General features: G+C 32.6%; 1 protein-coding gene across 1 annotated transcript; it reads left to right on the top strand.

The window, feature by feature from the left end:
• Positions 1 to 14,096: 14,096 nt before the first annotated feature.
• Positions 14,097 to 17,063, top strand: LOC120124094 (auxin response factor 18-like). Its single transcript, XM_039142848.1, has 4 exons — positions 14,097 to 14,202; positions 14,319 to 15,506; positions 15,696 to 16,612; positions 16,708 to 17,063. The coding sequence occupies exons 2-4, from the start codon at positions 14,388 to 14,390 to the stop codon at positions 16,766 to 16,768; spliced, it is 2,097 nt and encodes a 698-aa protein (XP_038998779.1). The 5' UTR covers positions 14,097 to 14,202; positions 14,319 to 14,387; the 3' UTR covers positions 16,769 to 17,063.
• Positions 17,064 to 17,291: the final 228 nt, after the last annotated feature.

Genomic DNA, 17,291 nt, shown 5'->3' with positions numbered 1-17,291 from the left:
AAGTTCTACATTTTAGTCGTTTTGTATTTTGCAGTTAGCCTTTTCCTCGAGTTTTGTTATCATTTTTTTAAAAGGAAAAATAAAAAATTTGAGGAGCTAACTTTTACGTTGATCAACTACCAAACGCACCATGATCCATGAGATGAACAGATACAAAAACATTTTCTATGTAAAAATAATACAGAAAGAAAGATTTCATAAAGTGAACTTGGTTTTTAGGGTTCCCAGTATAAATTTATGATTGTACGGTTGGATAGTTGCTGCATGTTATTTCCTGTTTGCTTCTTCAGCAACATAAATAAAGTCATCACAAACATCCATTTCAGTATAAATTATGAGGAACGCACGAGAAATGAACTAAAACATAATAAACATGTCTTAAAAAAACGATATCAGTGCCCATGTCTTTAGATCTCGTTTTTAAGCACCACCTTCACCCCCCAGCCAAGTTGCTTGACACCTTCAATCCTTTACTGAAGCACATGTCTTAGCTTAGAAGGTTTCTAGGTTGTAACATTTCATGAATTGGGGTACATTCGCTAAGCTTGGGTGATCAAATCATCAATGTGTGCATGCGTCTAAATTCAGATCAGGCTAATTCGACATTGAATCCGTTTCATATGATGGGAGTTGGTGGTGTATTGGACTCGGGTCTGCTGTGCGCTATTCATGGACCTGAGAGAATATTTTGCTTGAATATGGTGATGATGCAGATACATTCTATGTTTTCAACCCGACTCGAGTCAAATAAACCTGTTTGTACCATTAATCGATTAATGGATGAGTACTCTTGGAGTGGTTGGTCGGGTTCTTAACCTACATGCCTATGACTTTGTTTACCAGGTAAGTCTCAAGAAATAGTGAAGTTAAAGAAGCCTAAAATATGAGAATTGAAACAATTTACTAGCTTACTCAATTGCCATTCACGATGACAGAACTAGTAAAGAAATTGTTCACGGAGCAAGCATTGTTCAGCGAATGAACACTAATCTAGTTATTACTCTGCAAACTGATACTACCGTCTTCAACAATTCTTTTCATCGACTCCATCAGTTCTTGCATTTGTTCTCTTGAATGCAGTGGCGAACATCCATCTCGTATGGTGTCAAATACGGCAATGGTTGGACCAATGGCGTGAACAGTAGAACACCCCCACTTAGTCAACCAGGCCGATTTCTTTGTGTAGCTTGCTGGATTCATCAATCACAGGGTCTTCGAAAATCAATATGAAGGCAGTTGTAGTAGATGATGATGGAGTCAGTCCAGGATTGTCAATGGCCTTACACATGAGGAAGTTTAGGTTACTCATATCGGTGAGAAGCTTGTTGTTCTTGACAGGGAGAACGATGTATAACATCCCCTTGCTAACTCCCATACATTGTCACGGGCGGTCACATCATGCGAATTCAAGATTGCAGAATGGTAAACTCCTAATAAAAGCAAAAAAAACTATAGTCCAATTTCAAGAATACATGATTTACTTGCATTTTTCACATGTACTTTCCATTATTAATAAAATTTGAAATCGAACTACAAACACTTTCCTTTATTCGGATTCAATCATAATCTTACTGGGGACTGTAAATGTGTAAAGCTGCACTCCAATAATGCATTATCTTGTTAACAGAAAATGTATTACAAGCCGTCTTAGCTCCGCCGGTAGAGCGTGTTGCTTTTAACCACGCGGTCGTGTTCAAAATTTTTGCTTTTGACCTTTTCATCAGGAACAAGGCTGAGCACGGCGGCTCTCAATTCCACCATATTACGTGACACAAACCTCCTAACACTAGAATCCCACACGTGTCATCTTCATGGTTTGAATTTCTTTTTGGTATAAAAGACATCAATTAAAAACCAATTACAAATGTTGATATTTGTAAAATGTATTATTCTCTTAGTAGGTGTTGTAACCCCTACTAAGAGAATAATAAAAGGTATTTCCAGAAACATCTATGATATATTATCAACGTTGTATATCAATTTTAATAAAAGGTATTTCCAGAAGTAAATCATTCACCACAAAAGTTTGTCATTCATTAATAGAGCCACCTGCACCCATTTCATCGTGACAAAAACTTCAACAACAGTCTTTTATATTTTTTTTAACATTTAATTTACTTCTTCACTTTGATGTTTAAATATTTTTCTTTATTTAATACTTAAAGAACAAAATTTAAAAATAATATATGATATATGATATATGTATAAATAATATTATCTATCACCACCAATCGTTTTTTCTTCATCTTTTATCTTATATTTTTTTATTTGAATACCTTGAAAAAGAAAGAAAGATACATAAATAAATAAATAAATAAAACCAAGGGAACAGAGATTTGAGAAACTGTCAAAAGTGGCGGTCATATCACTGTGATAACGAGACGGCTCCATGGGCCACCGGTAACCAGAAACTGACACGTGGAGGATAGTGATGTCAGAATCAGAAACATCCAAAGCCCACGTTCTGTTATTTGTTGTTGTCTTGTAGCTGTCAAAGTTAGCATCTTCCACTTCCCGTGTATGCTTAGCCAATAAGGCTCCACCATGTACAAACTGCTTGTAGTAATTGATGAATCCATTGAACTTCATAAACCTCTTTCACTCAGAAATCGTGGAGTGCTTGGACTTTAACATGTGGGATTTTGTCGAATTTTATTGGTTGATGACAATAAATCATATCACAACTGCATTTGTTTAATCAATCAACACCTGGCTTAATTAAGGGAATATTATGATTCACATTAAACTTATGATCCTCTAATTATGATAATAAACGTCCATGGGTTCTTCAGTATTTTTCGAATATCGGGTCACATTGGATGATATTTGAGGTCTAAGAAGTCGGGAGGAAAACAAATGTTTACTCGATAGAAATTTTAAATACAAATGATTAAATTTATTGAATTATTTTGAATTAGAATCAAATTACTAGAAAATACAGATTTTAGGAACTAAATCGGTTGTTATACTAGCTGTGTAGACTTCCGTTTCATGTTTAACAGTGTTTATAATAATATTTTAATTTGATAATTAAATTGTAACTTTTTAGACAAAAGAAAAGTGACGGTTTTAACCTTAACTAATAATTGAGTGGCCAATATTAGTTGGTGCTTAAACAAAATATTTAAATTAAGCATAGAAGCTTTTCCTGTCCTATCTGCTGGAGCAAAGAAGATAAAGGGAAATATGGGAAAAAGGTACGGGTGAAAGGGTGACAAAGTACCTTGACATAAATTGATTTGGTTTCTTCTCCGTATTCTTAAACATAGTATGATTGATTGGATGTTCTCTTGAATAGACTTTCAATTAGAGGTAAGTTTCAAAGAATGGAATTGATACTGATGGTAATTGTGTTAACTGCAACGAAACATTGGAGACAAGGGACCACTTGTTCTTAGAGTGCACCTTGGCTTCTTCTTTATGGGAGGACATTTTGTTCCTAAACGGGTTGAGGAGGACCCTGTTGTCATGGGATGACATATTAGCTCGGACTTGTAGTATTTGGAAAGGTAAGTAGCTTGGGCTTGTACTGCTTAGAAATGTAAGTAGCTTGGGTTTGTGCTGCTTAGAAAGGTAAGTCTCTTCTCACAATTATATTGAAATTGCTTGGTGTGCTTATATTTACGCCTTGTGGGAGGAACGAAATAGAAGGTTGTTCCAAGGCTGCTCCAGAATTGTTTAAGAGATACTTAAAGCTATTAAGGATATTGTAGGTATACAATTAAGAGGAAGGAAGATAAATAGACTAGATAGTATTAATATTACTCTTTGTAATTTTTGAGGTATAGTCTAACCGATTATTTGATTTTGTAAGTAGGTTGTTCTTATGGTTTTGGTTGGTGATTGATTTTTTATAGCATAACTTTGTTTCTTTAGGTAATAAAATGAAATTATAAAAAAGTTGAGTGGACTAGAGGGTACTTTAACCAATTATATATGGGTTTTGAATTATAATGATGATGATGGTGGGCTGAAGGGTCACGTTTGGTTTCATCTCCACAAAAAGAAAGAAATGGCAAAATGGGTGGGTCCTAATGCAACTAATGTTCTGGTTAATGGTGTATGTCTTTGTTCTGTTTACCAACAAATGTTCCAAATTATGGGCAGTACTTTCCAATTTCCAGAATATACAGTACAAGGGAATCGTGTTCCTCTGTTGGCATCTCCAAAATGGGGTTTCTTCATCTTAATTTTATTCGTTTTCCTTTTGTTTTATTGTTAATGTGGGTGGTTTGTTGAAAAAATTAATGAATTAATAAAATGATATATTGATATTAATGCTAAGAATAAGTTATGACACTATACTTTACTAATAAGTCATATCATTTGTTGAATAGATTTATCAAATTTTTATTTAAAGCTGCGCTCATTCGATCATATCTATTAATTTTTTAACAATTTTTTCGTCAAATATTAAGTCTCTTCCTCAAATGATCTTAGACTTTCAATTAATTTCTTTTTCACTCTATAAAGGCTGGTTGTAGGACTGGAAACGAACCAAACGAACACGAACGAGAGTATGTTCATGTTCGTTCGTTTAACTTTAACCAAACAAATGAACGAACACGAACATAAACGAACAAAAAAATTTCTTGTTTGTGTTCGTTCGTTAAGAAATGTAGCTTGTTCGTGTTCGTTCATGTTCGTTTATTTAAAAGATAAATGAACATAAATGAACAAATGGATGTAAACAAACATAAACAAACACAAACAAACAAATGTGAACGAATATAAACGAACACAATAAACTAATGTAAACGAACACAAACGAATAAGCATAAACAACACAATAAATGAACATAAACGAACATAAATGAAAATATTTTTTTTTCTTTCCTAACAATATTAGGATTATATTTTATTTAACTGTTTTGAGCTTTTTTATTTGTATTTAAAATTAATTGAATTTTAAAATATTTATGGGTATCAGATTAAAACTTACTGGGCTTTAATATTTTAAATAGATATAGAAGATTGAGCTAAACATAAATAAACACACATAAACGAACTAACATAAATAACAAACATAAATGAACGAACATATTACTGAATGTTCACAAACGTAAATGAACGAACGAGTCTTCTGTTCATGTTTGTTCATTTATTAAACGAACACAAAATCTTATTCATATTCATTCGTTTAATAAATAAACGAACATAAATGAAATTCCTGCGAACGGTTCACAAAGATTCGTTGAACGTTCGATTCGTTTACAGGCTTAACTAGTTGAAACAAAATTTAAACACAACTTTGAAAAGAAAAAAGACTTCAAAAAATTATTTCCAAATCCGTCCTTTCTAATGATAAGGAAATGAAATATTATGTTTATTATTGTAACTAGACGTGCACAAAGTCGGATAAAAAATCGATCTGGATCGGATAAATTATGAAGGTTTGTACATATATGAAGGGTCCATGTTCTCATTAATATTCCAACTCGAATGGGGTTTATTCATATTAGAGTAGTGATGAATGTGAGCAAAGCCAGCGGAACATTTTGCAGCAACAGTTGCTAGAGCATCATCGATTATCATTAATAGTGGCATTTTTAATAGTTACTGCTGTCTGCTGCACAGATTTAACTCCTCCCATTTTGTTTTCACAGATTTTAATTAAACCTCGATTTTCTTTTTGAAAATTACCAATAAACCTCACAAAATTTATGAGAAACCTCTTAAAATTTTGATTAAATTCCAAATTTTTTTTCACGGTTCGCTTCTAATTGAAATAATGAAATAAGCCTGACAACTAGGTTTAGTCCAGATTTTTATTTTGAACCGTAGTTGCAAGTCACGTTTTGATTATCTTCTAACCTTTTGACATTAAATTTCGGTGATTTATGACATTAACTCATTAACGAACTCTTACCAACAACAAAGTTCGGACATAAATGAATTCACAATGTCTACATTATAGCTTCTTGACTGGATCAACTTGCAGGAAATTTCATGTCCAGAGAGAGCAAATAAATCACAATTTAGCTTTGACATTCCCCAACTATATATATGATTGTTCGATGAGTAAAAATAGATAACTGAGATTAATATTATAAAATAGGGGTGTTCAAACTTCGATTTTAATCGATTTAACCGACCAAACTGAAGTGTCTTTCAATTAATCGGTAAGTTAATTTTAAGTTCAGTCGGTTAACCGAACCGACCGATTGAACACTCTTAGTAGTAAATGAAAAGAATTCCCTGGAAAAAAGAAGAAGATAATCTATGTCGTTTATTTTCACTTATCCAACGATTCTGAATCAGTATAAAACAAATACTTTTTTAGATTTGTGTAAGTGAATACTAATGCATATATGTATACATAATTTTCACTAGGTATGTATATCACTTACCTATTTAACAGTCTAAATATAAATTAATCTTATTGAATCGAATAAAACTATAAATATAACAAAAGTTATCATTTTTGCTGGTGCATGTTAACAAATTTCACTTTCTTACCTAACGGCCAACGGGCTTGTTAACTGTCTCGTTTTATTAGTGCATATTCGGTTGGACTTTAATGCCGAAGAAGCAGTAGTGAATAAAAAGCTCTCAGAACAAATCATGAAACATCCTTTTCTGTTCATCAATAGTTTTCACGTACCAGCATTTTCACATCTTAATATATGGTCCGAACGTGTCTATAGGTGAAGCTGGCCACATATATGTGTATAACACATTATTTCTTAAACATTATAGAGTGATTATAAGATTATTTTGTTCATAATCAATTTTAATCATTGATAGTGCAACATACAACAAACACAATTTCTCAAATTTGGTATCTTATGAGAGTGTTGGGAAAATGAAATGAATTCATTGATGAAATATTCTAAATTAAAATATATTTATTATCTTTTTATAATTGAATATTAATAGGATAATTATTTCTTTTTAAATATCTCATAGTAAACGATATTTATTATTTTTTAAATTTAAATATTAAAAGATACTAAAGCCAATAAGTGTTGGCAAAAGTGGTTAGATTAAGAAATTTGAGCTTGTAAGACCAAGTTTGAATCCTACACCGTCACTTTGGTGGGCAATTTGTAAATTCCTACGTAAATCCAATTGAGTTTTAAGTGATCTGAACCTGGAATGGGGAGTCACCTCTGACCTAAACTTTTCTTGTACAAAAAAATATAAAAAAATATCAATATATTTTAAAATATTTTAAATTAAAAGATATTTATTATCTTTTTAAATTTAAGTACTAAAAGTTATCAATGTATTTTTGAATATTTTAAATTAAAAGATATTATCTATTAAAATATAGAGTTTGAATATTAATGAACAATACTATTTTTAGAAAATTCTCATTTGAGATTCCACTATAAATATATGGTTAACCTTCTAGGTTAAATATATCTTAGAATTCAAGATCTTCTACTTTTCTTGAAAAAATATTTTCTCTTCTTTAATTTTCTAGTGATAGGCAAAAGCAACAAATAGATTGTGATCTCAAAAGTTTGTGCTACAATTTATTGATCATTTAGTTGATGTATCTTGGGAGACTGACGATCAAACATCTCGAGCACCAAAGGAGTAACCGAAAATCTATCTTAAAGAAACTATGTAGCGACATGTCTTAACTCTTTGATAAAAAGATCAAAATAAAAAGAGTTTTTTTTCTTTATATTTATTTTCTTTATTTTTTAAAGAAATTTAATCTGTTCTATTTTATTTTCTAAATTTTGATTTCGTCTCGGGTTGTTATATTGCATAACAATCTAAAGACAATTTTTCTATCTTCTACCTTTCTTTTATCCAGATGATTTGGAAATTGTGAGAAATTCGAGATAGCAAATATATTTGTTTCGGTATTTATCCTGCCGTTTTAGTGGGTTTGCTAAAATCTCAAAATGGATAAATCTGCTTAACAGAAAATGTCGTGGAAGTAACATTAGTTACTGATTTGTTCAACATAATTTTAAGTGTTGATTTTGACCTAGTTCTCGAATCAAAGCATGGAAATGTAAGATCTAAGTACTGCAAAACAAATAAATTAGCATTGACAAGTACGATATAACCAAACAAATAAGTCAAAATTGTTACTGCGTATAGTCCAATGCCTTAGAAGCGAATTTGCTCCGACTGGTGTAATCTAAAAAACAGCGATCGCCTCCAAGGTTAACACAGTACTCCCTGCTTCGTACACCCAAAATAAGAAATTCAAACTAAATTGATTATTTTTTAAGGTCGGGGGATATGGAAAAGGATCAGAAGCTAAATGATATTAATTTACTAACAAAGGCTTTAAAGGGAAAAGAAAATAATAAAGGAAATTTGAAAACTTCAAAGCTTTAGAGATGATCGACAAGAATATAGAGATGTTTGATTAATGAATGAGTGAGAATGTAAAATAAGCCTCCAATATATAGTCTTCATACAAGGGTAAAATAGGAAGAAATTGACAAAAAATCTCAACATTTCCTATCTAAAATCTCGTCGGTTTCTCAAGCCACAACAGAGTTTGAAATTTGAAAAAGTAAAATTTGTTTGTTAAAGATATTTACATTATTCAGAATCCCCTACAAATATAAATAAGTAGATTTTGTCCGAAGAGGGATTGTAAATAAGAAATTATCAAAGCAAAATTATCCGCTTAAGTATTAATGAATATATCTGGAACTAATACAAAGTGAAACAGTAATTCTTCTCTTTAACAAGTGAACGATATGAAACTTGTTCAGATAAGAGTAAACATGTAGCACATGACTAATTTCTTCATCAATTGAGTTTTGTGATAGATCAACAATATAATTAGTATACCTCGTGATGTTGGTAAGTGTTCTAGAAAAATGGCCCTAACATTTTTCATAGAAGATGGTTAATCCTTCACACTTACGTAGGTGATTTCATCAAGTCTATCCAAATATAGACCACACAAACCAGAGGTATGAAATCGTTAAGAGCATTTAGTAAGCTCAACCTCTCAATTAAGATTAAGTGAATTCATCAAGTACGCCTAACAAGAACCACCCATATCATTAGCTATGAACTCATTAAGAGCATAAAACTCCCCTTTCATGTCGGTTGATTCATCAAGTTCTTCTCATTAGGATCACCCAAGTCTGGGCTATGAATCTATTAAGATTTCAAAGACTCAACCTCAATTGTACACAGTACGCAAAAGACATAGGAAAAAGTGTATTATATTCAGTCAATAGGCTTAAGACTCGTCACCTCAATGTATCAAGAACCATTTTTCTACATAATCCTTTGGTTAGTGGATTAGCTAGGTTCATTTCTGATTTCATATACTCCATAGAGAGTACACCATTCTCTATTAAGTGTCTCACACATTCATATCTCAAACGGATATGTATTTTCTTTCCATTATAGGCTTGATTTTGAGCAACCCATATTGCTTCTTGTGAATCACATAATAAGGAAATGGGAGGCGTAGGCTTCCCTACAAAGGAATATCTGCAATTAGATTCTTAAGCCACTCAACTTCTTGTCCATATAAATCAAGAGCTATAAACTCCAATCCCATGGTAGAGAGAGCAATACATGTCTGTTTAGCAGACTTCCATGAAATTGATACTCTTCTAAAGTGAAAACATAGTCACTCGTAGAACTGATCTCATCATTGTTAGTTACCTAGTTGACATCACAATATTCTTCAACGACAGTTGGATAACTAACAAAATGCAGACTCCAAGTCATAATACCTTTAAGATATTTCAGTAAGTGTTTAAAAGCATTTTAATGTTCGCTACATGGATTATGAGTATATCTACTTACTCTACTGACAACATAAGCAATATTTGACTGAGTGTAGTTCATAAACATAAGGCTTCCTTTAATTTTGGCATACTCACTTTGAGATACGTAATTCCCTTTGTTATTTTTTAAAAATATTCTAGAAATATATGAGGTTCTCGTGGGGTTTACATTAAAGTTATCAAACTTCTTTAATGCTTTTTCTATATAGTGATATTGATTTAAAGAAAACCGTTTATTAGATTTATGACTTTTACCCCTAATATTATATCTACCTCTCCTCAAGTCAGTCATTTTAAATCATGTAGATAAGAACTTCTTTGTTTTCTTAATGGCTTCTATGTGTGTACTAAAAATTAATAAGTCATCAACATATAGACTAATAATAACATAGTTTGAATCAAACATTTTAGTTTACACACGTATCAACATCACTGATTACCATAACTAAGAATCATGACCCCAATATGATACCAACACTAAGATGCATTATTTAAGTCATCATGCATAACTCAAAAGGGATCTCTCTATAAAAGGGATAGTGATATGATCCCTTTTTAGACTCACTATCAATTGATCATTGTTTGAATATTGCTTATATTTTTCACATAAATTATAAGATATGAACCCTTATTGTTCATTACAATCAATTTGTTAATATCAATAAAATTGAGACTAAAATAAGATAGATTGTAAACAAAATTAAACACATATGTAATTATTTATAAACAATTTACTCAATTCAATATGACTTCATCTATGTTGAAAACTCAAATTAGTAGGGTACCCTCAAATCCATTTGTGCACCCAAATCCGGTTGTGTCAAATGGGTAAACTTGAATTTTACCCAATAAAAAGTCCACTTAATTTCTCCTTTCGGTTTGTGTTAAGAAATAAATAAATCACTAACACTTGCAAACTTCACGCGCTTTAAACTGCGGGTGGAAACAGTGTGGTTCCTTTTTCTTTTCGTCAAAGGAGAGTGACAAAAATACCCAACAAAAGATTTTTTTTTTTCGTTTTACATTTGGTCATGTAATAGGCAAAAATACTGTTTTCAAGTAATTTGATTTACGTAAATTATTTTAAATAATCAATTACAATATATCAAACATACCCTAAATAGGCAGTTTGTCTATTTTTTATCATAAAAAACTTGGGTAAACTATGAATTTAGTGCCTAAACTATTAATTTTGGTTTGTGTTAGTACTTAAACTTTCAAAATTTTCAAAATCATACCTAAACGTTTAGTTTTCATTTTATTTTAGTACCCCATCATTAAAAACTTAATTTTTTTACCTAAACTATCAGTTTGGTCATTCTTAGTACCTAAACTTTCATTTTTTTTAAAAATTAACATTAAATTTTGAAGAAATGTATTAAAATAAAACAAAAACTAAAGTTTTTTTAACAGCAAGTGCTAAAATAAAACAAAAATTAAATTTTAAGTAGGATTTTGAAAAAAATAAAAGTTTAGATATTAAACAAACCAAAATTAATAATTTAAGTATTAAATGCATAATTTACCCTAAAAACTTTTATGATAAGTTGAGAGAGAGAGAGAAATCAATTGATTGAGTGATATTAGTTATTAGAAAGAATGTTTTTCTCTTTTGAAGTATTAGATTTAAACATCTACATCTATATGATATTTATGCATTATTAATAATTAACAAAATTTTGAATAAATGTTATCTTATAAACACATTAATGATTTCTTTTAGCAAAATAAAGTGGAAAAATAGGCGACAACAAAATCTACAACCCCAAAACTCAAAAAGTGAAACAATTTGAGGTAACCGAAAACAAAGGAAAACCCTTAACTATAGTTGACTAAAACTTGGAATAAACCTATCAACCACGGTTAACTTATCTTGTTATTGGTTAACCACTGCCTTAGCTTTGCTTTCGGACTTGAATCTGCCTTAGCTTGAAAAAAAAAGGGAAGAAATATTCTTAGTGCATTTTTAAACTTTTATAAACATTACCAAGGTAAGTAAAGGGCGTTTTCCCCAAATTTATCGATATAGTACATTTTATAACAAATTGATAATAAGACGCGTAATTGAAACACATTTTAGTTTAGGTGGGCAGAAGACACGTCTCATGGGGTGTGTTTTCAGGAGAAATGTTAACATAGCACCACGTGTGAAGGTCCGTTTCAAGGACCGTGCCTTCCAGGGTTTTTTTGCCAAATCAAATTCCTAAAAGCATTTTTTTAAAAATATTGTAAAAAATTGAAAAATAAAACTATAGGGACTAACAATGTAATTTAATACATATTAGTTTAATGAGTTGAGAGCTTAATGGTGTTAATTTATATAGGCATATTGATGTGTTTAGGTTATGTTTCTTGACAATGTAGGATAAAAGCTAAAAGATGTATTCCTTGACTTTTGTATCTCTATATCTAATGAATCTACTTATACACTATTGTTAAATTATATTATGTTAATATTTATTATTAAGGTTTATATTAATTAAGATTAGATATTTTTGATATGTTAACATATTTAAATACTTATTTTTTTAATTATGAGTTCAAAAAATTGAAGTAACACAAATTAAAAATATTTCATTGATATATAAATGTATTTATTATTAAATATGATTAATTAGATTATTACGTGATCCTAATTGTATGATTATATAACTTATAAAAATATTTATATTATCATTGTAGTAGTAACAACTAATGGTGTTACAATTTATATACATAAATTTTGTTCTATGATTTTTTTAATCATTGGTGAGGACAAATTTTTATATAAACCTCACATCTTACATGTTCATGGCACCAAGCAATATTTTTTTTCTTCATATTTTTATATTAAATTCAACTTAAATTATAGATCTAATTAATCATATTCAATAAACAATACATTTATATGTCGATGAAATATTTTTAATTTGTGTTACATAAATTTTTTGAACTCATAATTAAAAAATAATTATTTAAATATATAAACATAGAAAAAAATATCTAATCTTAATTAGTAAACCTTAAGAATAAATATTAACCTAATGAAATATAAAAAGAAATTACAGAATACTCATTTTAGCTTTTATCCACATTATCAATAAACATAACATAAATACTCCAATATGTATATATAAATTAGCATCATTTGACTCTTCAACTCATGGAACTAATATATATTAAATTATATTGTTGGTCCTATAGTTTTTTTTTTTTTTTAAATATATGTTTTAAATATGCTTTTAGGGAATTTGATGTGACAAGATAATTTTGGAAGGCATACATCTTGAAATACGTATTCTCATATAGTGTCATATTAACATTTCTCCTAAAAAACGCATAATATTTTCCTGGAAAGTGTGTTCCAAAAGATGCGTCTTCGGTCCTGTCAGAAAAATATTAAATCGATAAAATTTGAAGAACGATGTCTATCAATAATATTTATTTTTGGGTAAGATGATAGTAATAAACCAATATTTAATTACATTTTTAATTGACAGATGACAGTTAATAAACCAATATTTTAACAAGCATTAAACACTTGCATGTTTCATAAAAAAATGAAATATGGATAGGTTTTCTTAAAGATCTTTGTTGGTTTGCTGGCTGAGTTTCGCTCAGATCCGAAGAAAAAGGGAAATAACACAAATTTGATAGTAAAATAAATTTGAGTTAATATTTATGTTTTTGGGTATTACTTATTATTGGTTTTAATAATTATTATAGGTGTTAAAAGGGTGTTGTGTTGTTTCAGTGTATGCTTTTTGGACACTTGCATGATCCAAAAAGTTGCCTCTCTTCTTCTTCTTCTTCTTTGTGCGCTAATGGATTCTTTATCTGCTTCTGTGTCGGCCAACTAGTAAATTTCTTTGATTGAATCCTTGAAAGAAAGAATAAAAAATAGACTTTCAAGGAAGATTCATCACTGTTTTCCTTCTTTTCCTAGATATCCTCTTTGGGTCTTTAAAGGAGGAGAATTTGGAGGAGGCTTTTTGTTACAGAAACTTTGTGTGTTGATTGTTACTCAGAGATTTCTGGGTTGTTTTATGGGATCAAAGAGAGTGTAAAAGTTTATTTTTTTCGTGTGTGTATCTTTAGTTTCTGGGTTTTTCTTCTTGTTTGTATTGGATCTTAAAGGTTTTGTTGGTGAACTCAAAACTTGGTGAATTGAACAGTGTTTTCCTTTTGTCTGTAGTGAATTTGTCAGTATCCTAGGAGCATCTTTTGGTGTTCATAGCTGTTAAAGAGAGGCAACAAAAGCTATTGAAATTGGAGAAAGATGGGGTTTTTGGGAAGCTTTGAATGTTATTTGAATCTGATGTTGACTCCGTTTGTGGTAACAAAATGTTGAGATTCTGTGGAATTCCAAGTTTTTGTTTCGGATTCTCTTTCTGGTGAGGACTGAAGATTTGCACTGTATACTTTGCTGGATTTTAAAAAAAAAAAACACGCTTTCGATTACAGTGTTCTTTGATCATACGTACTTTTCAAGGTACTGATTTCAATTCTAATTCAACTCATTTATTTCTGAAACCCTGTTCTCTCTCTCCCCCCCCCCTCCCCCCGTTTTTGTTGTTGAATTTGATGAATAAATCTCTTTTGTTGCAGCATTTACTTGAACAGACAAAAGGGAACTGGAAATTTCACAGTTAAAATCATTTTTATCTTTCTTGAGAGATGATTACTTTCATGGACTCGAAGGAGAAACCAAAAGAGATGGAGAAATGCTTGGATTCTCAACTATGGCATGCTTGTGCTGGTGGAATGGTTCAAATGCCTCCGGTTAACGCCAAAGTCTTTTACTTTCCTCAAGGCCATTCCGAGCACGCTTCCGGCACTGTCGATTTCAGGCACTGTCCTCGAATTCCGGCTTATATAATCTGCAGAGTCGCCGCCGTTAAGTTCATGGCCGACTCCGAAACCGACGAGGTTTTCGCGAAAATCAAGCTGACCCCTGTTAATGGTGATGACCCTGATTTTGAAGATGATGGAACTGGAGGCGTTAATGGGAATGAAACGCAAGAAAAGCCTGCTTCTTTTGCGAAGACATTGACTCAATCGGATGCTAACAATGGCGGCGGATTTTCGGTTCCGAGGTATTGTGCCGAAACCATATTTCCCAGATTGGATTACTCTGCTGATCCACCTGTTCAGACGATTTTGGCCAAGGATGTCCATGGTGAAACCTGGAAGTTTAGGCATATTTATAGGGGTACCCCAAGGAGACATCTTTTGACTACGGGCTGGAGCGCTTTTGTTAACAATAAGAAACTTGTAGCCGGGGATTCGATTGTGTTTTTGAGGGCGGAAAATGGTGATCTTTGCATCGGTATTCGAAGGGCGAAGAGGGGAATTAGTGGAGGACCCGAGAGTTCTTCTGGATGGAATACTACGGCCGCGAATTGTATGATCCCATATGGAGGATTTTCACCTTTTCTGAGGGAAGACGAAAGCAAGTTGATGAGAAATGGAAGCAATAATAGGATTAGCTCGAATGGTAATTTGATGGGGAAGAAAAAGGATAGGCCTGAACACGTTATCGAAGTTGCAACACTTGCTTCCAATGGCCAACAATTCGAGGTCGTTTACTACCCGAGGGCGAGTACCCCAGAGTTCTGCGTGAAGGCCTCTTTAGTTAAGGCTGCATTGCGGATCCGGTGGTGTTCGGGAATGAGATTTAAAATGGCGTTTGAAACAGATGATTCTTCTCGGATTAGTTGGTTTATGGGCACTATATCTTCGGTTCACGCCACAGATCCCCTTCGCTGGCCCGACTCTCCTTGGAGGCTTCTTCAGGTCCGTTTTCCTCACTTCTAAATAGTTGTTTCTAGGATAGCTTATTCGGAAATGTATATGGCAATTTGTTTATATTTGTGTATCTTGTGTCGCAAATCGATATAAAAGCTGTAATTGACCTTATATGTTTGGATCCGTTGAATGGTCAATTGGAATATGATCTTTATATGATCAAGTTTCGCATTGCAGGTTACATGGGATGAGCCAGATTTGCTTCAAAATGTAAAACGAGTGAGTCCTTGGCTAGTGGAATTGGTTTCGAACATGCCCGCGATTCATCTGTCTCCCTGTTCACCACCAAGAAAGAAGCTGAGACTGCCGCATCACTCGGATTTTCCCTTCGATGGTCAACTTCCAATGCCTACATTTTCAGGCAACCTCCTTGGGGCCAGCAACCCCTTTGGGTGTTCACACAACACTTCTCCTGCTGGCATGCAGGGAGCCAGGCATGCTCATTATGGTCTATCTTTATCGGATCTCCACCTTAATAAACTGCGGTCGGATCTCTTTCCGGCTGGTTTCCCATCACTCGATTATGCTGCTACACCCAATAGGACCTCCATTGGTGGCCCAAACATGCGAAAGACTAGCATGAGTGATCACATTTCTTGTGTGCTAACCATGGCCCATCCTACACAGAATTTCAAGAAAACCGACGATGCAAAGACACCTCAGCTTGTACTTTTCGGCCAGGCAATTCTTACCGAGCAGCAAATCTCCCTCAGCTGCTCTGCTGATACAATCTCTCCTGTTCTTACCGGTAATAGTTCTTCGGAATACCTGGATAAGACTGCAAACTTTTATGATGGTTCCGGCTCTGCACATCATCAACAAGGTCTTCCAGAGCGTGCATCCTGCGAAGGTCTCCACTGGCACAAGGATAACCGCCAAGAAGCTGAACAGAACTTAGAGATCGGTCACTGTAAAGTTTTCGTGGAGTCAGAGGATGTCGGTCGTACGCTTGACCTTTCATTGCTGGGGTCTTATGATGAATTGCAGAGAAAGCTGGCAGACATGTTCGGAATAGAAAACCACGAAACTCCGAGTCATTTACTGTATCGAGATGCCACCGGTGCAGTCAAACAAATTGGAGAAGAACCATTCAGGTAAAACTCACTCATCCTCTACAACTTACGTTTTTACAAATCCATCTGTTAACGGACGACAAAGGATTGTAATCAGTTTCTCGTTGCCATTACAGTGACTTCACGAAAACTGCTAGGAGGTTAACGATCCTAACTGATTCAAGCAGCGACAAATAAACCTTGATTCCAACATGTATAGCTGACTGCAACTCAAGTCCGTGTTGTGGACTTGCAATCGGTAAAACCGTCGCTTATTCGGAGTTGTTAATTTCGATTTCTAAACATTTTTCTTGGTATCTTTGTTCCTTGGTTTCATAGGACCTGTTCTTGGTATGTAGGACAGGGTCCTATGTATTTAAGGGGCTTTATATGTCCCATTTTATTGTTTTCTTTCCCCTTTTTCCTTTGGGGGAACTGATTTTAAAGCTGTTAAAAGCGAAAGCCAAAACAACATCCCTGCCCTGTCTGTACTTTCATTTCGTTTATGATCCAGAAATGTGGATTAAATCTATACAGAATTTACATAAAGCTCCCAACTCCATCAAATGTTCATTAACTAAATTTGATAGAATTATTGTTTTATATTTATTTTCTGCTTTTATTAAAAGGTTAAGAAAATAACGGAAATATGAATAAGATACCCTAAATGGAAACAAACTTATGGGTACGAGTATGAAATAAAAATTGTAGGAAGATGAGC

The sequence above is a fragment of the Hibiscus syriacus genome, unplaced genomic scaffold, assembly GCF_006381635.1.
Source record: "Hibiscus syriacus cultivar Baekdansim isolate YM2019G1 unplaced genomic scaffold, ASM638163v2 tig00110413_pilon, whole genome shotgun sequence".
In the NCBI taxonomy this organism is placed as follows: domain Eukaryota; kingdom Viridiplantae; phylum Streptophyta; class Magnoliopsida; order Malvales; family Malvaceae; genus Hibiscus; species Hibiscus syriacus.
This window is presented reverse-complemented; position numbering and strand designations above follow the sequence as displayed.